This window comes from Pelophylax lessonae, assembly GCF_965119305.1.
Source record: "Pelophylax lessonae genome assembly, chromosome: 9".
NCBI classification, from domain to species: domain Eukaryota; kingdom Metazoa; phylum Chordata; class Amphibia; order Anura; family Ranidae; genus Pelophylax; species Pelophylax lessonae.
The window spans coordinates 22,944,250-22,966,739 of NC_138776.1; the positions used below are offsets into that span (position 1 = coordinate 22,944,250).

A 22,490-nucleotide genomic window follows, 5' to 3' on the forward strand; every position below is an offset into this window, starting at 1 on the left:
ATCTACAAGATTGAGAAACTGTGATAAAATATATCAGTTTTTACACACAAGATATAAATATAGCAGCTGATAAAATCAGCCAAGTATTCAGGAATAATTTACTTCAAAATATGTCTGTAGGTGAAAGAATGGAAGCTTCATAAATATTTTCTGAGATAAACTTGATATTTAATCGATTTAAAAAAAAAAATTTTGGTAATAAACTAAAGCAGGGGTCATTCAAAGACTGTAATAGTTAATTTAACCCTTAAAGTATCTGAACTTTTTCTCTTTAAACCCCTTCAGGTCCCAGACAGTAATATTTTCATTATGGGGATGACTGGGATCCGCACATTGTACCTCTTAGCGTTTGTAGTCTAATGTAAAAAACTATTCATGTTTTTGTCAGGAAACATACAACTTTATTTGGTAGAAAATATGCAGACATATATTTTTATTTGTTTGGTTTTTATTTGGGAAAAAAAACAGTAAAAAAAATAAATAAATAAAAAATAAAACATTTCACTGTCTTTTTTGCCCAAACACAACATTTGTGTCATTTTGCACCCCCTCTTATATTTACCCCAAAATATATTCAACAGATTTTGCTGATGAAGATGACATCACTTTAGTGCCACTGTTATGTAATGTAACGAAATGGTTAACTCGCAGTGAAGAATTGTTTTTTTAATTTAGAATACTGCAATAAATCAAGGGAACGGCTGGTGTAATAAAAAAGGTATCATAGTAAAAACAGTGCTGTGCTCAAACACAACAATAAATAAAATCAACAAAAACTATGTTTAAGCGCACTACTGTTTTTACTATTTTACCAGGAAGGTTTGGTTTATTGTCCTTTAAGTGCTAACTGTTGTTTTCTTTTCTTTTTTTCCCGCTAAGCGCTGACTTTAAGACTTTACACTTTTACATTAGTAAAAGAGGTATCACATCCTAAATCCATTGAAATAACAACAAATAACTAGAAAAGAGGACTTTTAAAACCCCCAAAATTTTATCATCTAATAAAAAAAAAAATAATAAAAAAATTATGTTCACAAATTTAATAGTATGTAGTGAGCTCATTCCGAGCGTTTTAACATTAACCTTTCCTTTTATTCTTATTTTCCATTCATATACAACATCACAGTTACAGCATTGCATGGGCTCACTGCATACCCCATTGTATTTGTCCACATACTTTTTTTTACTGTATTTTTATCAGTAATATTTTTTCAGTAATGTATATTTTTATTTTTTATCTAAATTAAAGTAGAACTACAGTATAGGCAAAACTTTTTATTTTTTTTTGCATAGAGCAAGGGAAGGTTTTAACCTTTAACCACTTGCCGACCGCCGCAAACATATACTGCGACGGTCAGCCCCTCACAGGCAAAGTGACGTACCGGTACGTCACTAGCCTGTGAGGCTCTGGGGAGCGAGCATGCGCCGCCGGAGGCGCACTCCCGCTCCCACGCGGTCACGTACCCCCCCGCGCGTGTGAGCGGCAGACCCGATGTCCGCCGCTCACTCGCGATCGTCCGTGACAGCGGGAGAAAGGCAGGCGGCTAGTGTAAAGAACAGTGATCATATGGTTCTACTATGTAGGACCATTGATCATTGTTCCTACACCTCAAGCCACAGCCAATCACAGTTAGAATCACGCCCCTAGGGACACACACAGCCCCTCCCTCTCAAAAAAAGTTAAACCCCTTCCCTACTAGTGTCATTTTACAGTAACACTGCATATGTATAGCACTGATTACTGTAGTAATGTCACTGGTACCCCCAAAAGTGTAAAAAATGTCAGTCAAGGGTCCGATCTGTCCGCCGCAATGTCGCAGTAGTGCAAAAAAAATCGCAGATCACCGCCATTACGCGTTAAAAAAACAACAACAAAAATTACAAAAATCTTTCCCTAGTAGTTTAGTAAACGCGATAACTTTTGCGCAAACCAATCAAAATACACTTTTTGCGATTTTATTTACCAAACATAGGTAGCATAAAACAAATTGGCCGAAAATGTTAAAAAATTTTGATTTTTACATTTTTTTGGGGAATTTCATATAAAAAAATGGGAAAAATATTGTTATTTTTGCAAAATTTACGCTCTTTTTTTGTTTATAGCGCATGATCAAAAATCGCACAGGGGATCAAATACCAACAAAAGAAAGCTCTGTTTGTGGGAAAAAAAGGACGTCAAATTTGTTTAGGTACAGCGTCGCACGGCCGCACAATTGTCCGTTAAAGTCACGCAGTGCCGAATCGCAAAATACCCCCGGGTAAGGAAGGGGGTAAAATCTTCCAGGGCTTAAGTGGTTAAGTTTTTTTTTTCCACCATCTGTGTCCCATTGCGGAGTTTTCCCTTCACTTCCTGTCCCAAAGCCAAATAGGAAGTGAGAGAAAATCCCTGCAAATAAAGGGAATTCCTCTGGGACCCCCCGGTCACCAGAACTAGAAGACTTCCCCTCTATTACTTTTTTGAGGACAACTCAAAATTTGTGATTCTCTTTTACTTTCACTTTCAATGATAATGGTAAAAAAGACAAATAGGGTGACTATCTAACAGGGGAACAGACAGCAATGAAACTGACAAACATTATAATCCCCCCTCCACTCCATCCAAAACTAAAAAGAAAAAGTTTTGTCTTTAGTTATACTTTGAACATTTTTGGATTTTAGAACTGTCTGCGGTCATGTGTCCTAAAAGGAAATTTTTCTAGTTGTTTTTTAAGTTTTACATTAAGTGATTTTTTTATTTTTTTTTGCTTTCTCTGCACTACATTGTGATGCACACAGAGGGGAGAAAACAGTTTGTGTAAATTGTTGATGTAATATGGGGACGAGATAAACTCGGGGAGCACAGAGCCCAACGACGACATTTAGGTTAAAAATTTGAATGAATTTGCATCCAATCATTGGAGAAGTGAGCGCAAATATCATCCAGATCACCTGCCTTCATTGTAGTGACCAGGGATCAGTCTGGGAAGGGAATATTTTTATTTTTTTAGGATATCACCAAAAGTATTGGGACTCCTGCCTTTACACGCACATGAACTTTATTGGCATCCCAGTCTTAGTCCGTAGGGTTCAATATTGAGTTGGCCCACCCTTTGCAGCTATAACAGCTTCAACTCTTCCCAAACTGTTCCCACAAAATGTCATGCTTCCAACTTTGTGGAAACAGTTTGGGGATGGCTCCTTCCTGTTCCATCATGACTGCACAAGGCCCGTTGGGGGATTTTTCACTTGTCCGGATCTCACATTGTTCTTTTTGCTTTAAAAAATATTTGGATGTGGCATTTTGAAAGTTTCCATTTGGTTTTAAGTCCAGAACCTGTTCAGTTTCTTACAAGTCCAAAAAATGTGCACCATAGATCCTTCCTCATCTCCACAACGCCAACATGTGTTCACAGCGTCTGGACAGATTTTCCTCAACAATGTAGAAAACTTGTACCAGCGAGTAAAGCCTCGTACACACGCGTCGAAATTCGGCAGGGAATTTTTGTCCGACGACCGATCTGCCGATTTTCGGCTTGTTAGTATGATGCTTCCAACAACCGACTCCGACTTTTCGGCCGAAAAAAATCTGGTGTGCAGGCTATAAAATTTTTGTCCTCTGTCAGGCCGATTTTCGTGCAGTCAGTACAGATTTCGACAGGGAAAAATCTTATGAGCAAGACTGGGCATGCTCAGAGAAGAAAGAACACAAAGAAAGCAAACCAACACATGACATCACTTCTGAAGAAGAATTTTGTCGGTCGACAAAAGTCCAGTGCAGTCTAGGCACATTCCAACCAACAAAACACCAGTCTGGACAAAAGACGGATGACTGGTCGGCGGAAAATTGTTGCGTGTGTACGGGGCTTTAGGATCTTATATCCCAACTCTTGAAATTTGCCAGCAATAGATGTATAGTTAGCAAAATACAGAATGTGTTCCCTCTGTTTGGAAGAGAGCGTGAATCCCACATCTCTCTAACACTGCAACAAAAATGGAGACACAAAGCCCTCTGATGTTCGAAGGAGCATCTTATATGCTTCTGATACCCCAGGAGAGGAGGGACCAGTTTCCAAACAAAGGGGGTGGCAGGCCGTAAAGAGATCCCGTCATGAGTCAAAGTAGTAAGGAAATGTAGTAGTTGGTGTAGCTGCCAGGATTCCAGCGGTGGGTCAAACATCAGCTGTATGTCTGACGGGGACTTCAGACCGGATCCAGATAGAAACTCTCTGAGGCAAAACTTGCTTACCCGAAAAAAGTTTTGAAACTGTCTGTCTGTGAGGCCAGGCGGGAACGCCAGGTTACCGAAAACTGGCAGAAATTGGGAAACCCCTTCCTCCTGTGTATGGAACTGTAAGCTGTGTTGCACAATGCCCAGGGTCAGTCAGATGAAGAGATGATGTTTAAGGGACCCCAAAAGATTAGAGGTTATCCATGGTAAACAGTGGAGAGATATATCAGCATGACTGTTCGATTTCGAGCCACTGTTTATATCCAGAGGCAAGCTCTCTGACTAGGTGTACTGCCCAATAGTATTGAAGCGGATCAGGAAAGGCCATTCCCCTGTGTATTTAGGGTAAGGCCCGGTTGAAATGGGACATTCTGGGGTGTGTTTTCACCCGCACAAAGCGTATAAATATACTGCTAACCAATTTCAAGAAAGCTGGTGGAATGAAGACAGACCAGGTCTGACAAAGGTATAACAACTAGGGCATGATGTTAATTTTAAAGATTGCGTTTCTACCCAGCCACGTGTATGAGTTGTTATGCCATTTATGAAGGTCATCGGTGATCACCCGCAGCATGGGTGGGAAGTTGGCCGCATAGATGCCGTTTACAGTTGGAGTCATTTTTACCCCCCTGGAAAGTGAGATAGGAGGATGCTGCTCACAAAAATTAAAAGAAAGAATGCAAGGTCAAGGTCTGAATACATTTGAAACTGAGAATGATGTTAATGTGGAACTTCACCCAAAAGGGGAAGGTCCACTTGTTTGCGTCCTTCCCCCCCTTCACTGCCACATTTGGCACTTTTTGGGGGGGAGGGGGGAGGTTTTGGTTTTGACAGGTACCCGCTCTCACTTCTGGCTCAGATCACCACAGGGAAAGAGGTAGGGAGGAGGGACATAGGTAGGCTCAGAGGGAGGGAGGTAGGGATGAGGGAGGGATGGATGTAGGGAGGAGGGAGGTAGGGAAGAAGGAGGGACAGAGGTAGGGAGGGAGGTAGAGAGGAGGGAAGAGTTAGGGAGGGAAGTAGGAATGAGGAAGAGATGGAGGTGGGGAGGAGGGAGGGAGGTAGGAGGAAAGAAGTGATAAGGAGTTAGGGGAGAGGGAAGAGGGAGAAAGGTAGGGGGGATGGAAGAGGGAGAGAGGTAGGGATGAGGGAGGGACAGAATTAAAGAGGGGGGAAGTGGTGATGAGGGAAGAGGGAGGTAGGGATGAGAGGAGGGACGGAGGGAGGAAAGGAGGAGGGAAGTAGGGAGAATGCTCAGTCTTCCCCTAGTACGTGTTGTATGTACAGCCAGTCCGGTGTGCAGATCTGTGCCTGGTCAGTGCAGGCCTTCTGATATTTGTATACAAAAAAGATAATCCAGGGCATAGACACCCTGAGGAAAAGTATCACCTTTCAGGACCTATGCAGCTTGTACTTAGTCAATATCAGGAGAAAAAAACGTGAAATTATATATAGAAAACTTTTTTATCACAAAATTTACCTAATACGAATGATAATAACACAACCAAACAATACTTTCCTAACATAGAGACAACTTTGTCTCTAGTCCGGAGCAGGTGGAACAAACATGCCATGCCTGGAAAGAGATCCTGGCATTTAGTGCGCACATGGCATCAATCATGATGGCTAAATCCAGGCATGGGCTCCTCCTTTAAATATTGTAGCTCAGATATTTGTTTATAAACAGACATTCTTCTGAAAAATTAGAGCCCATTCACACAGGGGCGACACAACTTGCTGGGGCGACCTGTGAAGTCACTGTGCACCGCGACCTCGGCACGACATGCACGGACTTCATATAAATTGAAGTCAATGCAAGTCGCCTCCAGGTCGCCCCAAAGTAGTACAGGACCCTTTTTCTAAGTCGGAGCGACTTGTAGAACGGGTCCTGTGCTAATCAATGGCAGGCGACCCACCGCGACTTGTCAGGCGACCAAGTCGCCTGACAAGTCGCGCTAGTGTGAATGGGGTCTTACAGTTTTTGATTTTCCAGTTTCTTGTGTACATGTCACAGACCCTCTACAATACATCACAGACGTGTCACTCGTGTACTGCAGGAAGTACAATCATACATTGGGCCCCTGGTGTGGGCACTTTCTTCAGATCTTTGCTCCAACCCTCTCAAGAACCTCAGGCCCTCCAAAAACACCAGGTTAAGCAAACAACGCATGGGCTAGTATCCCTTTAAATCTGTTTGCATAACAATTTTCAGAATCAGCAAATCATATCAAACCATTTATAACATTAACAAAACAAAACAATGCATTAATCCATAAAGTGTCCTTTGGTATGAATTTGCTTGCATATGCTCAATCTTTCATAAAAAAAAATTAGCTTCAGACCTGTGTTCACATATCCAAACAACTGCTTCCCTAATTAGTGTTCACCACTATGTGCGCCAATCATCCACATACATTAGTGAAAAAAAGTGGATTTGCAGTTCTTTGTGTTGCTCTTCTGCTGGCTATCGTTGAGGCCCTTTATGAAGCGTTGGTGCAGTTTTAGCACACCAGCATGCAGTACAGGTGCTGTAAAGATGCACTGAAGGTGCGGTATTCGTGTGGTGCAGGTGCAGTATAAATGCAGAATACTTAAAGTAAAACCAACCAGAAAAGTGTTATTTGCCATAATTCACTCACATAAATCATATATATCATGCCACTGGATTTTTTTTTTTAATCCTCTAAATCCCTTATTCCTTATTCCTGATCACATGATCTTTCCCTGTTCTTCCTGCAGAGCTCATATGATCTTTCCCTGTTCTTTGGTATCTACAGGGAAAGATCCTCGGGGAGGGGCTTCTATTACTCTGCTGATGTGTGCTCTCTACAGTGTGAGTCTGTGTTTGGCCAGCTCTGATTGGTGCTGTGCCAGTCACATGACCAAAAAAAAAAAAACTGTTTCAGAAGAGAAATTCAGATTATAAATATCAATAAACTGTTTTACAGTTCCCTATAAATCTTTATTATACATCAAATGTGTATTTTTTGTGCGGTAATATGGTGTGAGCGGAGTCAGAGATGACGGACACTAGCTTTCATTTTGTTCATATGGCATGTGCATCCAAGGCTCGTTTTATTTACTTTACAGGTATTAGCAACTAAATCTAATATATTTAATACTGATTTATATTAAAACTAAGCTTATTTTGTCAGTTTCTTAGTGAATGTAATCAAACAGCATTCTATATCCCACCCCCATAGTGTTTAGCAATAGGGGGACATGGAGAAACCATGGGAAGGCGGGGAGTGTGATTTAGCACTGTGTATAAGACCATATATGTGACTCTATAGTCATGTGGGCTGCACCGATAAGAAAAAGGAGGAAATGAAGAGCTTAGAAGGGAACTGAAATCGAGCATGCTCCATAGAGGACACCAGCTGGTCTACACAATCTTAACCTGCAGTGGGGACACTGAGAAGATGGGAGGGACAGTGAAGGTTTAATGACACTTTAAAGTCCTGCCTCCAGTAACTCAGTCCCTGCTAGCAGTGGGAACAATGGGAAGTGTCCTTTCACCAGTCCCTGTGCTGCAGCTGTGAACACTCGCTGTAGGTAGGGGAGGCCCCCTCAGTCTCACCACAGGATGTCTCTAGAAATTCAGCAGTAGAGGGTAAGAGAATGCTCTGGTCTCTCTGAAGCACTGGTGCACATGCAGTCGCTGCAGTCTGTGCTACGCTGCCTTGGATTTCTCTGCTGGTCTGGCCTCTCAGCAGTCTAGTCTGTATACAGCAGATGTGCTCTCATTGGTTCCCACAGCACCATAAGAAAGAACCTTCCTGAGTGTGGGAGTAAAAGGTTTTATCTTGCATATAGGCCTCAGGCACTATCATAAATATGGACACACTTTGAACCCATATGTCTGCGTCTTTCTTGTCTCTTCATTGTGTGACCCTGATATCGTAAGAGGGTCTCACTGGTCATCCAAGGAACGAACATAATTAAGATTGCCTTTCACTGAGCAGTTTGGTAAAAACCAACTCACCACTCTCCCTCTTCCTCTTTTCCTGGGAATTGAAGTACAATGAGCCTATTGGCCCTATTCTAGAGCTGATGTCCCGGACCACAACCTCCATGACTCTCAGCACTCTGCATAGAAGTCCATAAGCTTTTTTGTCTACCGCTCTCCCCCTGCTGGTTGAAGGGGATAGCGCAGCATAACATCTATCACCACAATAGAGAGTAAAATGAACGAAGGGCAATTTCTCTTTCTCCATGTTGCTGTAGCTCAGCACCTGGCCACACTTTCACTACTATGGAAGGGACAGTTGGATGTGTCTACCTCACTGGCCAACAATTTCCAGTTCTCCTGTGTGTGCTGACATGGCTGGACCTAGACACCTGTGGGGGGGCAGTGCTTCCCTCTAGCCCATTATAAATGCTACTGCCAGGACCCACCAACCTTACTAACTGAACTGTGGCTGCTGCCCCTGTTTACCAATCCTCCCACTGGCTTCTGATCACCCAACAAATAAAATTCATAATACTAAGAACAACTTACAAAGCCATCCACAACTCTGCCTGTAGCTACATCACCAACCTCATCTCACAATAGCACTGAAGCCTTCCTCTCCACTCCTCCCATGACCTTCTGCTTTCTGGATCCCTCCACCCATGCTTGTCTCCAAGACTCTCTAGAGCATTGGTTCTCGACTCCGGTCCTCAGGACCCACTAACAGGCCAGATTTTAAGTATTACCTTCGGGAGATGCAGACTAGAATACTGCAATCAATGAGCAGCAAATTATATCACCTGTGATATATTTCAGTTATCTTGCAAACCTGGCCTGTTAGTGGGTCCTGAGGACAGGAGTTGAGAACCACTGCTCTAGAGCCTCCCCCATCCTCTGGAACTTTCTACCTCAATCTGACCTATTCCCTCCTACTCTGTCTGCTTTTAGGCGATGCAAAAAACTAATTTATTTAGAAAAGCTTACCCCACCTCCACCTAAAAATTGTGCGTCGATGACCTGCATCAGCTCATCCCCCACAGCTATTAGCTTTTGTACTACCCTATTTAGATTGTATAGGGAAATATATAATCAAGCGCCTTGGATGTTAACTTTGGACAAAATTTAGGACAATTCACATATAAGATCAATTTACATGTAAGTGGGGTCCATAAAAAATGCTGCTGGTTAACTGTAGATAGACTACATATATATATAAAGACCAGAAAAATAAAACTAGCGCAAATTCTATTTAGACCCTACTCAGGCTAAAATAATTCTTTGGATGGACTAATTTAATCAGACTGTAATTGTTTTAGCCTGAGTTGGGTCTAAATAGAATTTGCACTAATTTTATTTTTCTGGTCTATTTAGATTGTAAGCTCTCAGGAACAGAACACACCTAATCCTTCTGTATTGAATTGTATTGTAACTGTATTGTCTCCCTTTATATTGTAAAACGCTGTGTAAACATTTTGCGCTATATAAATCCTGTATAATAGTAATATTAAACACTATAAGCAATACTGCACGACTCAACATATGTAGTCAACGGAGTGGACATACAGAGGTCCAATGAAGACACCTCAAGCTTCTCAGTGGCAAAACATTACTGATAAAACCAGTCTTTCCAACATGTGCAGCTGGATCACCCCTATGAAATTCATCTGTGGTACTTGCAGGTGCATCATTAGATCATCAGATCAAATTAACACCAACCGCAGTGTTAGACAAGTTCTATGACTGGTGGATGCGGAGGTATATATATACCATGGAGAAAAGGAATCGGATAAGTTATACACACCTCATAGAATAATGACTCAGACAATTTGATTACTTTGAAAACTAAAAATCTGCAGTCTGTGAAATTTGGTTTAATCCCCCTTTATAGATGACCAGACCGCATGACAAGATCGTATGTATAGAGTGTTGGGGCACATTGGCCTTTGGGATGCAGAGTATATCATATCCTAACAAATGATACACTCTTTGCTATTGGTTAATTCCAGTTGCAGGTACTCTTCCCACCCCCTGATTTACCCTTTGTCCCTGCCCCCTATCCACCTTGGAGGATTGTCCTTTGTTTCCGCCCCCTGTCCACCTCCAAGGGTTGTTCCTTGTCCCTGCCCCCTATCCACCTCTGAGAATTGTCCTTTGTCCCTGCACCCTATCCACCTCCGAGGACTGTTCCTTCTCCCTACCTCCTATCCACCTTTGAGGATTGTCCTTTGTCCTTGCCCCCTACCCATTTCCGAGAGTTGTTCTTTGTCCCTGCCCCCTATCCACCTCTGAGGATTGTCTTTTGTCCCTGTACCCTATCCACCTCAGAGGACTGTTCTTTGTCCCTGCCCCCTATCCACCTCCGAGGAAAGCGCTTTGTCCCTGCCCCCTATCCACCTCCTAGGACTGTCCTTTGTCCCTGCCCCTATCCACCACTGAGGACTGTCCTTTGTCCCTGCCCCCAATCTAGCTCCTAGGACTGTCCTTTGTCCCTACCCCCCTATCCACCACTTTTCCCCTTCCACCTCCGATGATTGTTCTCTGTCCTTGTCCCCTATTCAGCTCTGAGCACCTTCCTCTGTTCTTGCCCCCTACCCTCCTGACAGTACTGCCACTTTTAGAGAATTCATAACAAAGTATTACTTTGTGGTGTTCAGCAATTTGTATTGAATTTCCTAATGATAACATGTAAAAAAAACTAGACCCCCCTTCCAGCAACTATAGGCTCCCCTGGAATCAATAGACCCCTCCAGCAGCAATAGAACCTATACCCCCCACCAGTAACAATAGATCTACTTCAGTTCCACTAGATCCCCTACAGCTGCAATAGACCCCCACAGCAACAACAGATACACTCTAACATTAATAGATCCTTCAGCTGTCAGCGACTCAGCAACACTAGAACCCCTCCAAAACAGTAGATCTCCGCAACATAAGACTTCCTTGAGCAACAATAAACCCCCCCCAGCAACAATAACCTTCTCAACCACAACAGTAAATCTTCCCTAGAAACAATGGACCCCCTCAAAAACACTAAACTCCCCAAGCAACCAGGATCAGTAGACCCTCCACCATACCCCAGCACCCTGTGCCAGTACATACATTCAGTGCTGGAGGTGTGTTCCCACTAAATAGAAGCCTGGTTGGTTCTGAAAACGTAAATTAATGAATGCCCCTTTAGGTTGTAATAATGCTGCAAAAAACATGTATCTATTGACCTGAAGGAACAATCAATTTGTCTTTGGCAGCATCCACATTTTCAGGGATCTGTTGATGGATCATTTGTGGCCTAAGTTCCACCTTGAAGGAACCTTCCCTCCATGTGAGCTGGTTGTTCTAGTGAAGGATAATTCTGCATTTGTGGGGCAGGAAATTGCCCCATTACACCTTTTTTGATTCACGGAAGACTAAACCTGCAGCAAATGTGACCTGTTTGCTCTCCTAAACACAGTTGGCGGAGTTCTGTTCCACATTTAGGTGATGAAAACCTTGGAGTTCTATGAACATGATCTGTGGAAAGGCTCATTGTCAGAGGTGGCTACTTCCCTGAATGTGAAGATACCAACATGGAAATATATCTGTGTACAAAGAGGAATCCCATCCAAGAACCCTGGAATCCAGAGAATGAGGGGGACACAGATACGGCCAATCACGTGTTATCATTATATCAGCTCAATGCACATATTCACCAGCACACCATGGATCATCAAATATCCTCCATAGGTTTTAATGCAGAAAGATGACATCAGAAATGGCCAAGAGAAATGTTTCCGAGCCACGCAGGACCCCTTCGTCAGGCAGCATATGTGATCAAATGTAATAGTCTTCCATTAGCCACACATTCATATAAAAGGAATCCAGCTCTATGGATCATTCCTCCAATAATCTAGTCTGACAAGTACATAATATCTGCACACCACCGATCAGCATTGCGGATATATCAGTGATACATATATACCAATACAATATACAGTGCCTTGCGAAAGTATTCGGCCACCTTGAACTTTGCAACCTTTTGCCACATTTCAGGCTTCAAACATAAAGATATAAAACTGTAATTTTTTGTGAAGAATCAACAACAAGTGGGACACAATCATGAAGTGGAACAAAATTTATTGGATATTTTAAACTTTGTAAACAAATAAAAAACTGAAAAAGAAAAATTGGGCGTGCAAAATTATTCAGCCCCTTTACTTTCAGTGCAGCAAACTCTCTCCAGAAGTTCAGTGAGGATCTCTGAATGGTCCAATGTTGACCTAAATGACTAATGATGATAAATAGAATCCACCTGTGTGTAATCAAGTCTCCGTATAAATACACCTGCACTGTGATAGTCTCAGAGGTCCGTATATATATATATATATATATATATATATATATATATATATATAAAGTACAGTAAAACTGCAGGAAAGGGCGCTGGGGGGCAAACTAATTTGATTTTTTTTATTTTGAATGTTGTCAGTGTGTGTTGGTGTGTTTTACATTTGAATTTGCCGCCGGTTCCACCCGAACGTCACGTCGCACGTCATGTCGCAGGAGACGGAAGCCGGGGCACGGAGAGGATCGGGAGGAAGAACCGCCGCTAGACACCGCCGGGACACATCGCTGGATCCCGGTGACAAGGTAAGTAACCCTGCTTTCAGGATCCAGCGATGCTTCTGGCGGTACCCCGAGTGTGGCTCGGGGTTACCGCTTTTGGCTCTGAAATTTAACCCCGAGCCACACTCGGGAATACCGCTAACAATGTTAAAGCCGGATTTGGATACAAAAAGATTTTCCAAGCTTTAAACATCCCAAGGAGCACTGTGCAAGCGATAATATTGAAATGGAAGGAGTATCAGACCACTGCAAATCTACGAAGACCTGGACGTCCCTCTAAACTTTCAGCTCATACAAGGAGAAGACTGATCAGAGATGCAGACAAGAGGCCCATGATCACTCTGGATGAACTGCAGAGATCTACAGCTGAGGTGGGAGACTGTCCATAGGACAACAATCAGTCGTATACTGCACAAATCTGGCCTTTATATAAGAGTGGCAAGAAGAAAGCCATTTCTTAAAGATATCAATAAAAAGTGTTGTTTAAAGTTAGCCACAAGCCACCTGGGAGACACCAAACATGTGGAAGAAGGTGCTCTGGTCAGATGAAACCAAAATCAAACTTTTTGGCAACAATGCAAAACGTTATGTTTGGCGTAAAAGCAACACAGCTCATCACCCTGAACACACCATCCCCACCGTCAAACATGGGGGTGGCAGCATCATGGTTTGGGCCTGCTTTTCTTCAGCAGGGACAGGGAAGATGGTTAAAATTGATGGGAAGATGGATGGAGCCAAATACAGGACCATTCTGGAAGAAAACCTGATGGAGTCTGCAAAAGACCTGAGACTGGGACGGAGATTTGTCTTGCAACAAGACAATGATCCAAAACATAAAGCTAAATCTACAATGGAATGGTTCACAAATAAACTTATCCAGGTGTTAGAATGGCCAAGTCAAAGTCCGGACCTGAATCCAATCGAGAAGCTGTGGAAAGAACTGAAAACTGCTGTTCACAAACGCTCTCCATCCAACCTCACTGAGCTCGAGCTGTTTTGCAAGGAGGAATGGGCAAAAATTTCAGTCTCTCGATGTGCAAAATGGATAGAGACATACCCCAAGCGACTTACAGCTGTAATCGCAGCAAGGTGGCGCTACAAAGTATTAACTTAAGAGGGCTGAATAATTTTGCACGCCCAATTTTTCAGTTTTTTATTTGTTAAAAAAGTTTGAAATATCCAATAAATTTCGTTCCACTTCGTGTTTGTGTCCCACTTGTTGTTGATTGTTCACAAAAAATTACAGTTTTATATCTTTATGTTTAAAGCCTGAAATGTGGCAAAAGGTCGCAAAGTTCAAGGGGGCCGAATACTTTCGCAAGGCACTGTATATATATATATATTAATATACAGTATATTTACACGTACATGAACTTTAATGGCATCCCAGTCTTGGCCCGTAGGGTTCAATATTGAGTTTGCCCACCAGCTTAGACTCTTCTGGGAAGTTTGTCTACAAGGTTTAGGAGTGTTATATATGAAATCCTGTGAGCTACTAGGAATGCTACTAGGAATGCGACTTAATTGATGAGGCTGCCTGCACTGATCACTTCCCTTAATATAAGTGCAATAATCTAAATTATATTAAAAGTGCTGCGCTTTCAAAATATATGCGTAAACATGGCTTTTTTTCAGCTGGAACTAGTGGAACTCAGTTCCACCACCTCTGTCTCCGGCCCTCTCCTCCCCGCTTACCACTATCACTTGTAAACCCAGAAGTCCAGCTTCTGGGTTTACAAGTGACAGCTTGTCTCCCAATGGCTCCCACAGATACGATCTCCTGAGCGGCTCTTACTGAGTGCAAGTGAGAGAGTCGGAGCCACCTACAGGGTGGTCATGGTTGGGTTCCTGCACCTATTTTCAGAGAACTAAAAGCTGTGTGTGTAAATATATCTAATAATGAAAATATAGTGGTCAAAAAATTATGAAACTCAATAAATATATGAATGTGTTGATAACTAAAAATAATCCAGCATATAGCCTAAATGTGTTTATGTGCTAATACCATGAAGTATTATAAAACATGAAATCCTAATAGATACAAACACCCCACCGTGCTGGGATTATCAGATACATTTACACAAATATTTTGAAAGCACAGCACTTTTAATATAATTGAGGTTTAGGAGTGTGCCTATGGGAATGTTTGACCATTCTTCCAGAAGCGGTTTTGTGAGGTCAGGCAATGATTTTGGAGAGAAGGCCTGGCTCGAAGTCTCCGCTCTAATTCATCCCAAAGGTGTTCTTGTGGGTTGAAGTCAGGACTCTGTGCAGGCCAGTCAAGTTCCTCCACCCCAAACTCGCTCATCCATGTCTTTATGGATCTTGCTTTGTGCACTGGTCAAAATCATTTGGTGGAGAGGAATTAGGGTGTGGGGTTGTTTTTCAGGGGTTGGGCTTGGCTCCTTAAATCCAGTGAAGGGAACTCTTAAGGCGTCAGCATACCAAGATTTTTTGGACAATTTCATGCTCCCAACTTTGTGGGATGGCCCCTTCGTGTTCCACCATGACTGCGCACCAGTGCACAAAGCAAGTCCACAAAGACATGGATGAGCGTTTGGGGTGGAGGAACTTGACTGGCCTGCAATCTGATAGAACACCTTTGGATGAATTAGAGCGAAGACTGCAAACCAGGCCTTCTCGTCCCCATGCCTGACCTTACAAATGCACTTCTGGAAGAATGGTGAAACATTTCCATAGACACACTCCTAAACCTTGTGGACAGCCTTCCCAGAAGAGTTGAAGCTGTTATAGCTGCAAAGGGTTGGCCAACTCAATATTGAACCCTACGAACTAAGACTGGGATGCCATTAAAGTTCATGTGAGTGTAAAGGCAGACATCCCAATACCTTTGGTAATGTAGTGTTTATACTGTATGTATATATAAACCCGATTCCAAAAAAGTTGGGACACTGTACAAATTGTGAATAAAAACAGAATGCAATGATGTGGAAGTTTCAAATTTCAATACTTTATTCAGAATACAACATAGATGACATATCAAATGTTTAAACTGAGAAAATGTATCATTTTAAGGGAAAAAATAAGTTGATTTTAAATTTCATGGCATCAACACATCTCAAAAAAGTTGGGACAAGGCCATGTTTACCACTGTGTGGCATCCCCTCTTCTTTTTATAACAGTCTGCAAACATCTGGGGACTGAGGAGACAAGTTGCTCAAGTTTAGGAATAGGAATGTTGTCCCATTCTTGTCTAATACAGGCTTCTAGTTGCTCAACTGTCTTAGGTCTTCTTTGTCTTATCTTCCTCTTTATGATGCACCAAATGTTTTCTATGGGTGAAAGATCTGGACTGCGGGCTGGCCATTTCAGTACCCGGATCCTTCTTCTACGCAGCCATGATGTTGTAATTGATGCAGTATGTGGTCTGGCATTGTCATGTTGGAAAATGCAAGGTCTTCCCTGAAAGAGACGACGTCTGGATGGGAGCATATGTTGTTCTAGAACTTGGATATACATTTCAGCATTGATGGTGCCTTTCCAGATGTGTAAGCTGCCCATGCCACACGCACTCATGCAACCCCATACCATCAGAGATGCAGGCTTCTGAACTGAGCGCTGATAACAACTTGGGTTGTCCTTGCCCTCTTTAGTCCGGATGACATGGCGTCCCAGTTTTCCAAAAAGAACTTCAAATTTTTATTCGTCTGACCACAGAACAGTTTTCCACTTTGCCACAGTCCATTTCATATGAGCCTTGGCCCAGAGAAAACGCCTGCGCTTCTGGATCATGTTTAGATATGGCTTCTTTTTTGGCCTATAGATTCTTAGCCGGCAACGGCGAATGGCACGGTGGATTGTGTTCACCGACAATGTTTTCTGGAAGTATTCCTGAGCCCATGTTGTGATTTCCATTACAGTAGCATTCCTGTATGTGATGCAGTGCCGTCTAAGGGCCCAAAGATCATGGGCATCCAGTATGGTTTTCTGGCCTTGACCCCTACGCACAGAGATTGTTCCAGATTCTCTGAATCTTTGGATTATATTATGCACGGTAGATGATGATAACTTCAAACTCTTTGCAATTTTTCTCTGAGAAACTCCTTTCTGATATTGCACCACTATTTTTCGCCGCAGCATTCGGGGAATTGGTGATCCTCTGCCCATCTTGACTTCTGAGAGACACTGCCACTCTGAGAGGCTCTTTTTATACCCAATCATGTTGCCAATTGACCTAATAGCTTGCAAATTGGTCCTCCAGCTGTTTCTTATATGCAGTGGCGGCTGGTGCTCAAAATTTTGGGGGGGGGGGGGGCGCAAAAAGAAAAAAGTAATAGGTATTGCTTCGCGCCAAAAAATGCAGTAAAACATTGCGTGACTTTGAAGTCATGGTACAGGCATGGCACAGGTGATGGTACAGGAGATGGTATAGGCATGGCACAGATATGGTATAGGCATGGCACAGATATGGTATAGGCATGGCACAGGTCATGGTACAGGAGATGGTATATGCCCCCTTTCAATGCAGAGACCAGCGTACATGCCCCCTTTCAATGCAGTGACCAGCGTACATGCCCCCTTTCAATGCAGAGACCAGCGTACATGCCCCCTTTCAATGCAGGGACCAGCGTACATGCCCCCTTTCAATGCAGAGACCAGCGTGCGTGCCCCCTTCAATGCAGAGATCAGCGTGCATGCCCCCTTCAATGCAATGAACACTGTGCTGTGCCCCCTTCAATGCAATAAACACTGTGCTGTGACCCCTTCAATGCAATGAACACTGTGCTGTGCCCCCACAATGCAGAGTTCAGCGTGCATGCCCCCTTAAATGCAACTGTGCTGTGCCCCCTTCAATGCAATGAACAATGTGCTGTGCCCCCTTCAATGCAATAAACACTGTGCTGTGACCCCTTCAATGCAATAAACACTGTGCTGTGCCCCCACAATGCAGAGTTCAGCGTGCGTGCCCCCTTCAATGCAACTGTGCTGTGCCCCCTTCAATGCAATGAACACTGTTCCGTGCCCCCATCAATGCAGAGTTCAGCGTGCGAGCCCCTTTCAATGCAGAGCGCCACAGCATTGTCCCCAATCACTGCAGAGTGCCACAGCATTGTCCCCAATCACTGCAGAGCGCCACAGCATTGTCCCCAATCACTGCAGAGCGCCACAGCATTGTCCCCAATGATTGCAGAGTGCCACAGCATTGTACCCCAATGATTGCAGAGTGCCACAGCATTGTACCCCAATGATTGCAGAGTGCCCACAGCATTGTACCCCAATGATTGCAAAATGCCACAGCATTGTACCCCAATGATTGCAGAGTGCCACAGCATTGTCCCCCAATGATTGCAGAGTGCCACAGCATTGTACCCCAAAGATTGCAGAGTGCCACAGCATTGTACCCCAATGATTTCAGAGTGCCCACAGCATTGTACCCCAATGATTGCAGAGTGCCACAGCATTGTACCCCAATGATTGCAGAGTGCCCACAGCATTGACCCCCAATGATTGCAGAGTGCCACAGCATTGTACCCCAATGATTGCAGAGTGCCACAGCATTGTACCCCAATGATTGCAGAGTGCCACAGCATTGTACCCCAATGATTGCAGAGTGCCCACAGCATTGTCCCCCAATGATTGCAGAGTGCCACAGCATTGTACCCCAATGATTGCAGAGTGCCCATAGCATTGTACCCCAATGATTGCAGAGTGCCCACAGCATTGTACCCCAATGATTGCAGAGTGCCACAGCATTGTACCCCAATGTTTGCAGAGTGCCCACAGCATTGTACCCCAGTGATTGCAGAGTGCCCACAGCATTGTCCCCCAATCAATGCAGAGACCAGCGTGCGTGCTCCCTTCAATTTAATGCACTTACCTGGCGGCGGCTCGGCTCCCGGCGGCGGCTTCTCCCCTCCTCGATACTTCGTCCTCTTCTGCGGCGGCGGGAAGGTGAGCGGCTTCTCCCTCGTCTCGGCCTCTCTTCTTCTCGGCGGTGGGAACCGGCGGGAAGGTGAGCGGCGGTGACGGTGAGTGACTGATGCACGCACCGGCACCGCCCCCGTTGCGACGTCAGCGGGATGTCCTGGATGATGATTGGTCCAGGCTGGAGACTGGACCAATCACAGCCAGGATATCACGAAAGTGGGGGTGTCCTAGCGCCGTGCCCTGCGCCCAGGTTACGCCCTCAGAAGGCAGCCAATCGGCGCCTTTCTGGGTCGTAAACCCCCCCCCCCCCCACAGCCTCCACATAGGCCGGCGAACGCAATTTTTTTTTAAAAAATTTTTGTAAATTTTTTTTTCTTTTTTTAGGGGGGGCGGCGCCCTGGCGCCCCCTATGCACAGGCCGCCACTGCTTATATGTACATTTAACTTTTCCGGCCTCTTATTGCTACCTGTCCCAAACTTTTTGTAGCTCTCATGAAATCCAAAATGAGCCGATATTTGGCATGACATTTCAAAATGTCTCATTTTAAACATTTGATATGTTATCTATATTATATTGTGAATAAAATATAAGTTTACACCATATGTACAAATATATTACATATATAACAATACATGAAGAAATTCTCAACTATTCCACATCTTTATTTATAAGAAGACGAATTATAATCAGATGGTTGATACAGTAAAGGCAAACTCCACCTCAAATTCCTTTGTTGTTGTTCAATCACCAGCCATCTGTATATATGAAGGAATGACTCTATTGTATATATATATCTGTACATCAGGGGTCAAGTTCTGGGGAAAAAATGTGGGAACTCACCCAAGATTACCACCCCCCCACCTCAAAAATAAAAAAAAAGTGTGTGTTTGTGTATATATACCTTTTAAGGAGTGAGGCCCACTTTAGCGACTTGGTAACTGATCGTGGGCCACAATGAACGGAGCGGGCAGATCAGGTGACAGGTCTGTGTCAGCATATGCAGAGCAGACACGAACATAGCCCGCTCTACTCTATAGGCCCTCCAATCTGATCTGCCCAGACAGTAGGGGACAGATCCCCTTCTGCTTTTTTAAGTGGATTGATTTGGGTTCCTGCAGGTATCGCTGGCTGCTGCTGTCCCCCAGGGCAGTACCCAGACCCCCATACACATTTTTGGGCCAATAACTTGCATTTAAGCCTTTAAAATTAGGACTTTTGGTTTTTCATGTTCGTGTGCCCATAGACTTTAATGGTGTTCGCGTGTTCGCTAGAACATTTCCCCTGTTCGAGATGTTCTGGTGCGAACCGAACAGGGGGGTGTTCGGCTCATCACTACTGGTGGGTACTGGTGGGTACTGCTGGTGGTACTGCTGGCTTGTACTGCTGGTGGATACTGCTTGTGGGTACTGCTGACTGGTACTGCTGGCGGGTAATGCTAGTTGGTACTGCTGGCTGGTACTGGTGGTGGGTACTGGTGGTTGTTTACTGCTGACTGGTACTGCTGGTGGGTACTGCTGCCTCATACTGCTGGCTGTTACCGCTGGTGGGTACTGCTGGTGGGTAATGCTGGCAGGTACTGCTGGCGGGTACTGCTGCCTGATACTGCTGGCTGGTACTGCTTGTGGGTACTGCTGGCGGGTAATGCTGCCCGGTACTGCTGGCTGGTACTCCTGGTGGGTACTGCTAGTGGGTACTGCTGGCTGGATCTGCTGGTGGGTACTATGGTGGGTTACGTACTCATTGAGTTGCAAATTTGCAGAACGGGTCTGATTTATATCAGTTGGACACAACATCATTAAAACCCTGGATCTGTCACATATTTCTTTGCGAAATAGACTTGAATTATATCTATATGGATTTTGCTCAGTAGCACTAAAGGCATATCTCTTTGGGTCCCCCTGTTCCTTTCTCTTTCTTTTTATTTTGTCCCTCTTTCTCCCTCTCTATTTCTCGCCCTACTCTATTCTTTCTTCTCTCTCCCACTTGTTCTTTTTTCCCCCCCCATCCCTCTCTCTCCATCTCTCTCTTTATATCACTCTATCTACATCTTTCTCCCTATCTCTCTCTCTCTCTCTCTCTCTCTATAAATAAATATATATATATATATATATATATATATATATATATATATATATATATATATATATATATATATCTTTCTCTCTTCCTACCTCTCTTTCCTTCCTCTCTCTCTCTTTCTCATCTCTCCTTCTACCTCCCCTTCCCTCCTCTCTTTCTTTCTTTCTCTCTCTCTACCTCCCTCTGTCATCAGCAGAACGGATGCTTCCTGTATTGCTCCTGTCACAGGCGGAGTGCATTTGGTATCACTCCACCTGTGACAGGAGTCAGCGCTATACAGGAAGCATCTGCTCTTCTTCCTCAAGTGCCGGCTCCCTTCCTCACACATTTTGCTCGGGGGTAGCGAGTCGGGAACCCGCAATCTGGGCTTACCGACCCGCCATTCCAGAGCAAGAGGTGGCGCTGGGATCGTGTCGGGCGGACTAACCGGAACGGCGTTCCTGCTGTAGAAAAAATACAGGAATGCCGTTCCGATGTGTTCCCACAGCATTTGAGCCCTGCTGTACATACAGTACTGTGCAAAAATGTTAGCCAGGTGTGAAGAAATGCTGTAATGTAAGAATGTTTTCAGAAATATATATTTCAAGTGCTTATTTTTATAAATTTACAAACTGCAAAGTGAGTGAACAGAAGAAAAATCTAAATCAAATCAATATTTGGCGTGACCACCCTTTGGGTTCAAACTAGCATCAGTTCTTACACTCGCACACTTTGTACACTTGCACAAAGTCAGGGAGTTTGTAGGATTAGAGTCAGGTGTATGATTAACCAATTATGCCAAGCAAGTGCTTCGATTGAAGCACAGTCATTAACTGAAACAGAAACAGCTGTGTAGGGGGCTTAAAACTGGTAAAGGGACATCCAAACTCTTATATTAAGGTGAGGTTGTGGAATACAGGTTAATATTACAGGTCATATACCATGGCAAGACTGAGCACAGCAACAAGACACAAGGTAGTTATACTGCATCAGCAAGGTCTCTCCCAGGCAAAGATTTCAAGGCAGACCAGGGATTCTAAATGTGCTGTTCAAGCTCTTTTGAAGAAACACAAAGAAACGGGCAACAATGAGGAACGTAGATGCAGTGGTCGACCAAGGAAACCAAATGGAGCAGATGAAAGACACATCAGGGTTGATTTTCTAAAACTGGAGAGTGCAAAACCTTGTACAGCTCTGCAATGAAACCAATCAGCTTCCAGGTTTTATTCTCAAAGCTTAACTGAACAAGCTAAAGTTAGAAGCTGATTAGCTACCATGGATGGCTACACCAGATTTTGCACTCTCCAGTTTTAGTAAATCAGCCCCATCATGCTTCCTACCCTACCACATCAGGAGATGTCCAACAGTTCCATTAGCACAAAACTGGCAGAAACGAGTGGGACCCAGGTACACCCATCTACTGTCCAGAGAAGTCTGGCCAGAAGTGGTCTTCATAGAAGAATTGTGACCGGGAACTGAGGGGGGATGGGGGGCAGTAAAATAACAGCAGGTGCTCTGGACTGATGAGTCAAAATGTGAAATATTTGGCTGTAGCAGCAGGCCGTTTGTTGGCAATGGGCTGCAGGGAGGTACAGGAATTAGTGTCTGCGGCCAACTGTGAAGCATGGTGGATGTTCCTTGCAAGTTTGGGGATTCCTTTCTGCAAATGGAGTTGGAGATTTGGTCAGGACTAATGGTGTCTTCAATGCTGAGAAATACAGGCAGATACTTATCCATCATGCCATACCATCAGGGAGGTGTGTGATTGGCCCCAAATTTATTTT

The 22,490-nt window shown here is 43.9% G+C and overlaps 2 protein-coding genes across 2 annotated transcripts in view; one reads left to right on the forward strand and one right to left on the reverse strand.

Moving 5' to 3' along the window:
* Positions 1-22,490, reverse strand: part of HPSE2 (heparanase 2 (inactive)) — a gene marked incomplete at both ends in the record, with an annotated part of 422,804 nt that overhangs the window by 367,757 nt on the left and 32,557 nt on the right. The gene's annotated exons all lie outside the window — the stretch shown is intronic.
* On the forward strand, positions 21,649-22,185 carry LOC309563273 (uncharacterized protein; the record flags this gene model as incomplete). Its single annotated transcript, XM_082267678.1, has 2 exons — positions 21,649-21,858; positions 22,060-22,185. The coding sequence occupies 2 exons, from the start codon at positions 21,649-21,651 to the stop codon at positions 22,183-22,185; spliced, it is 336 nt and encodes a 111-aa protein (XP_082123804.1).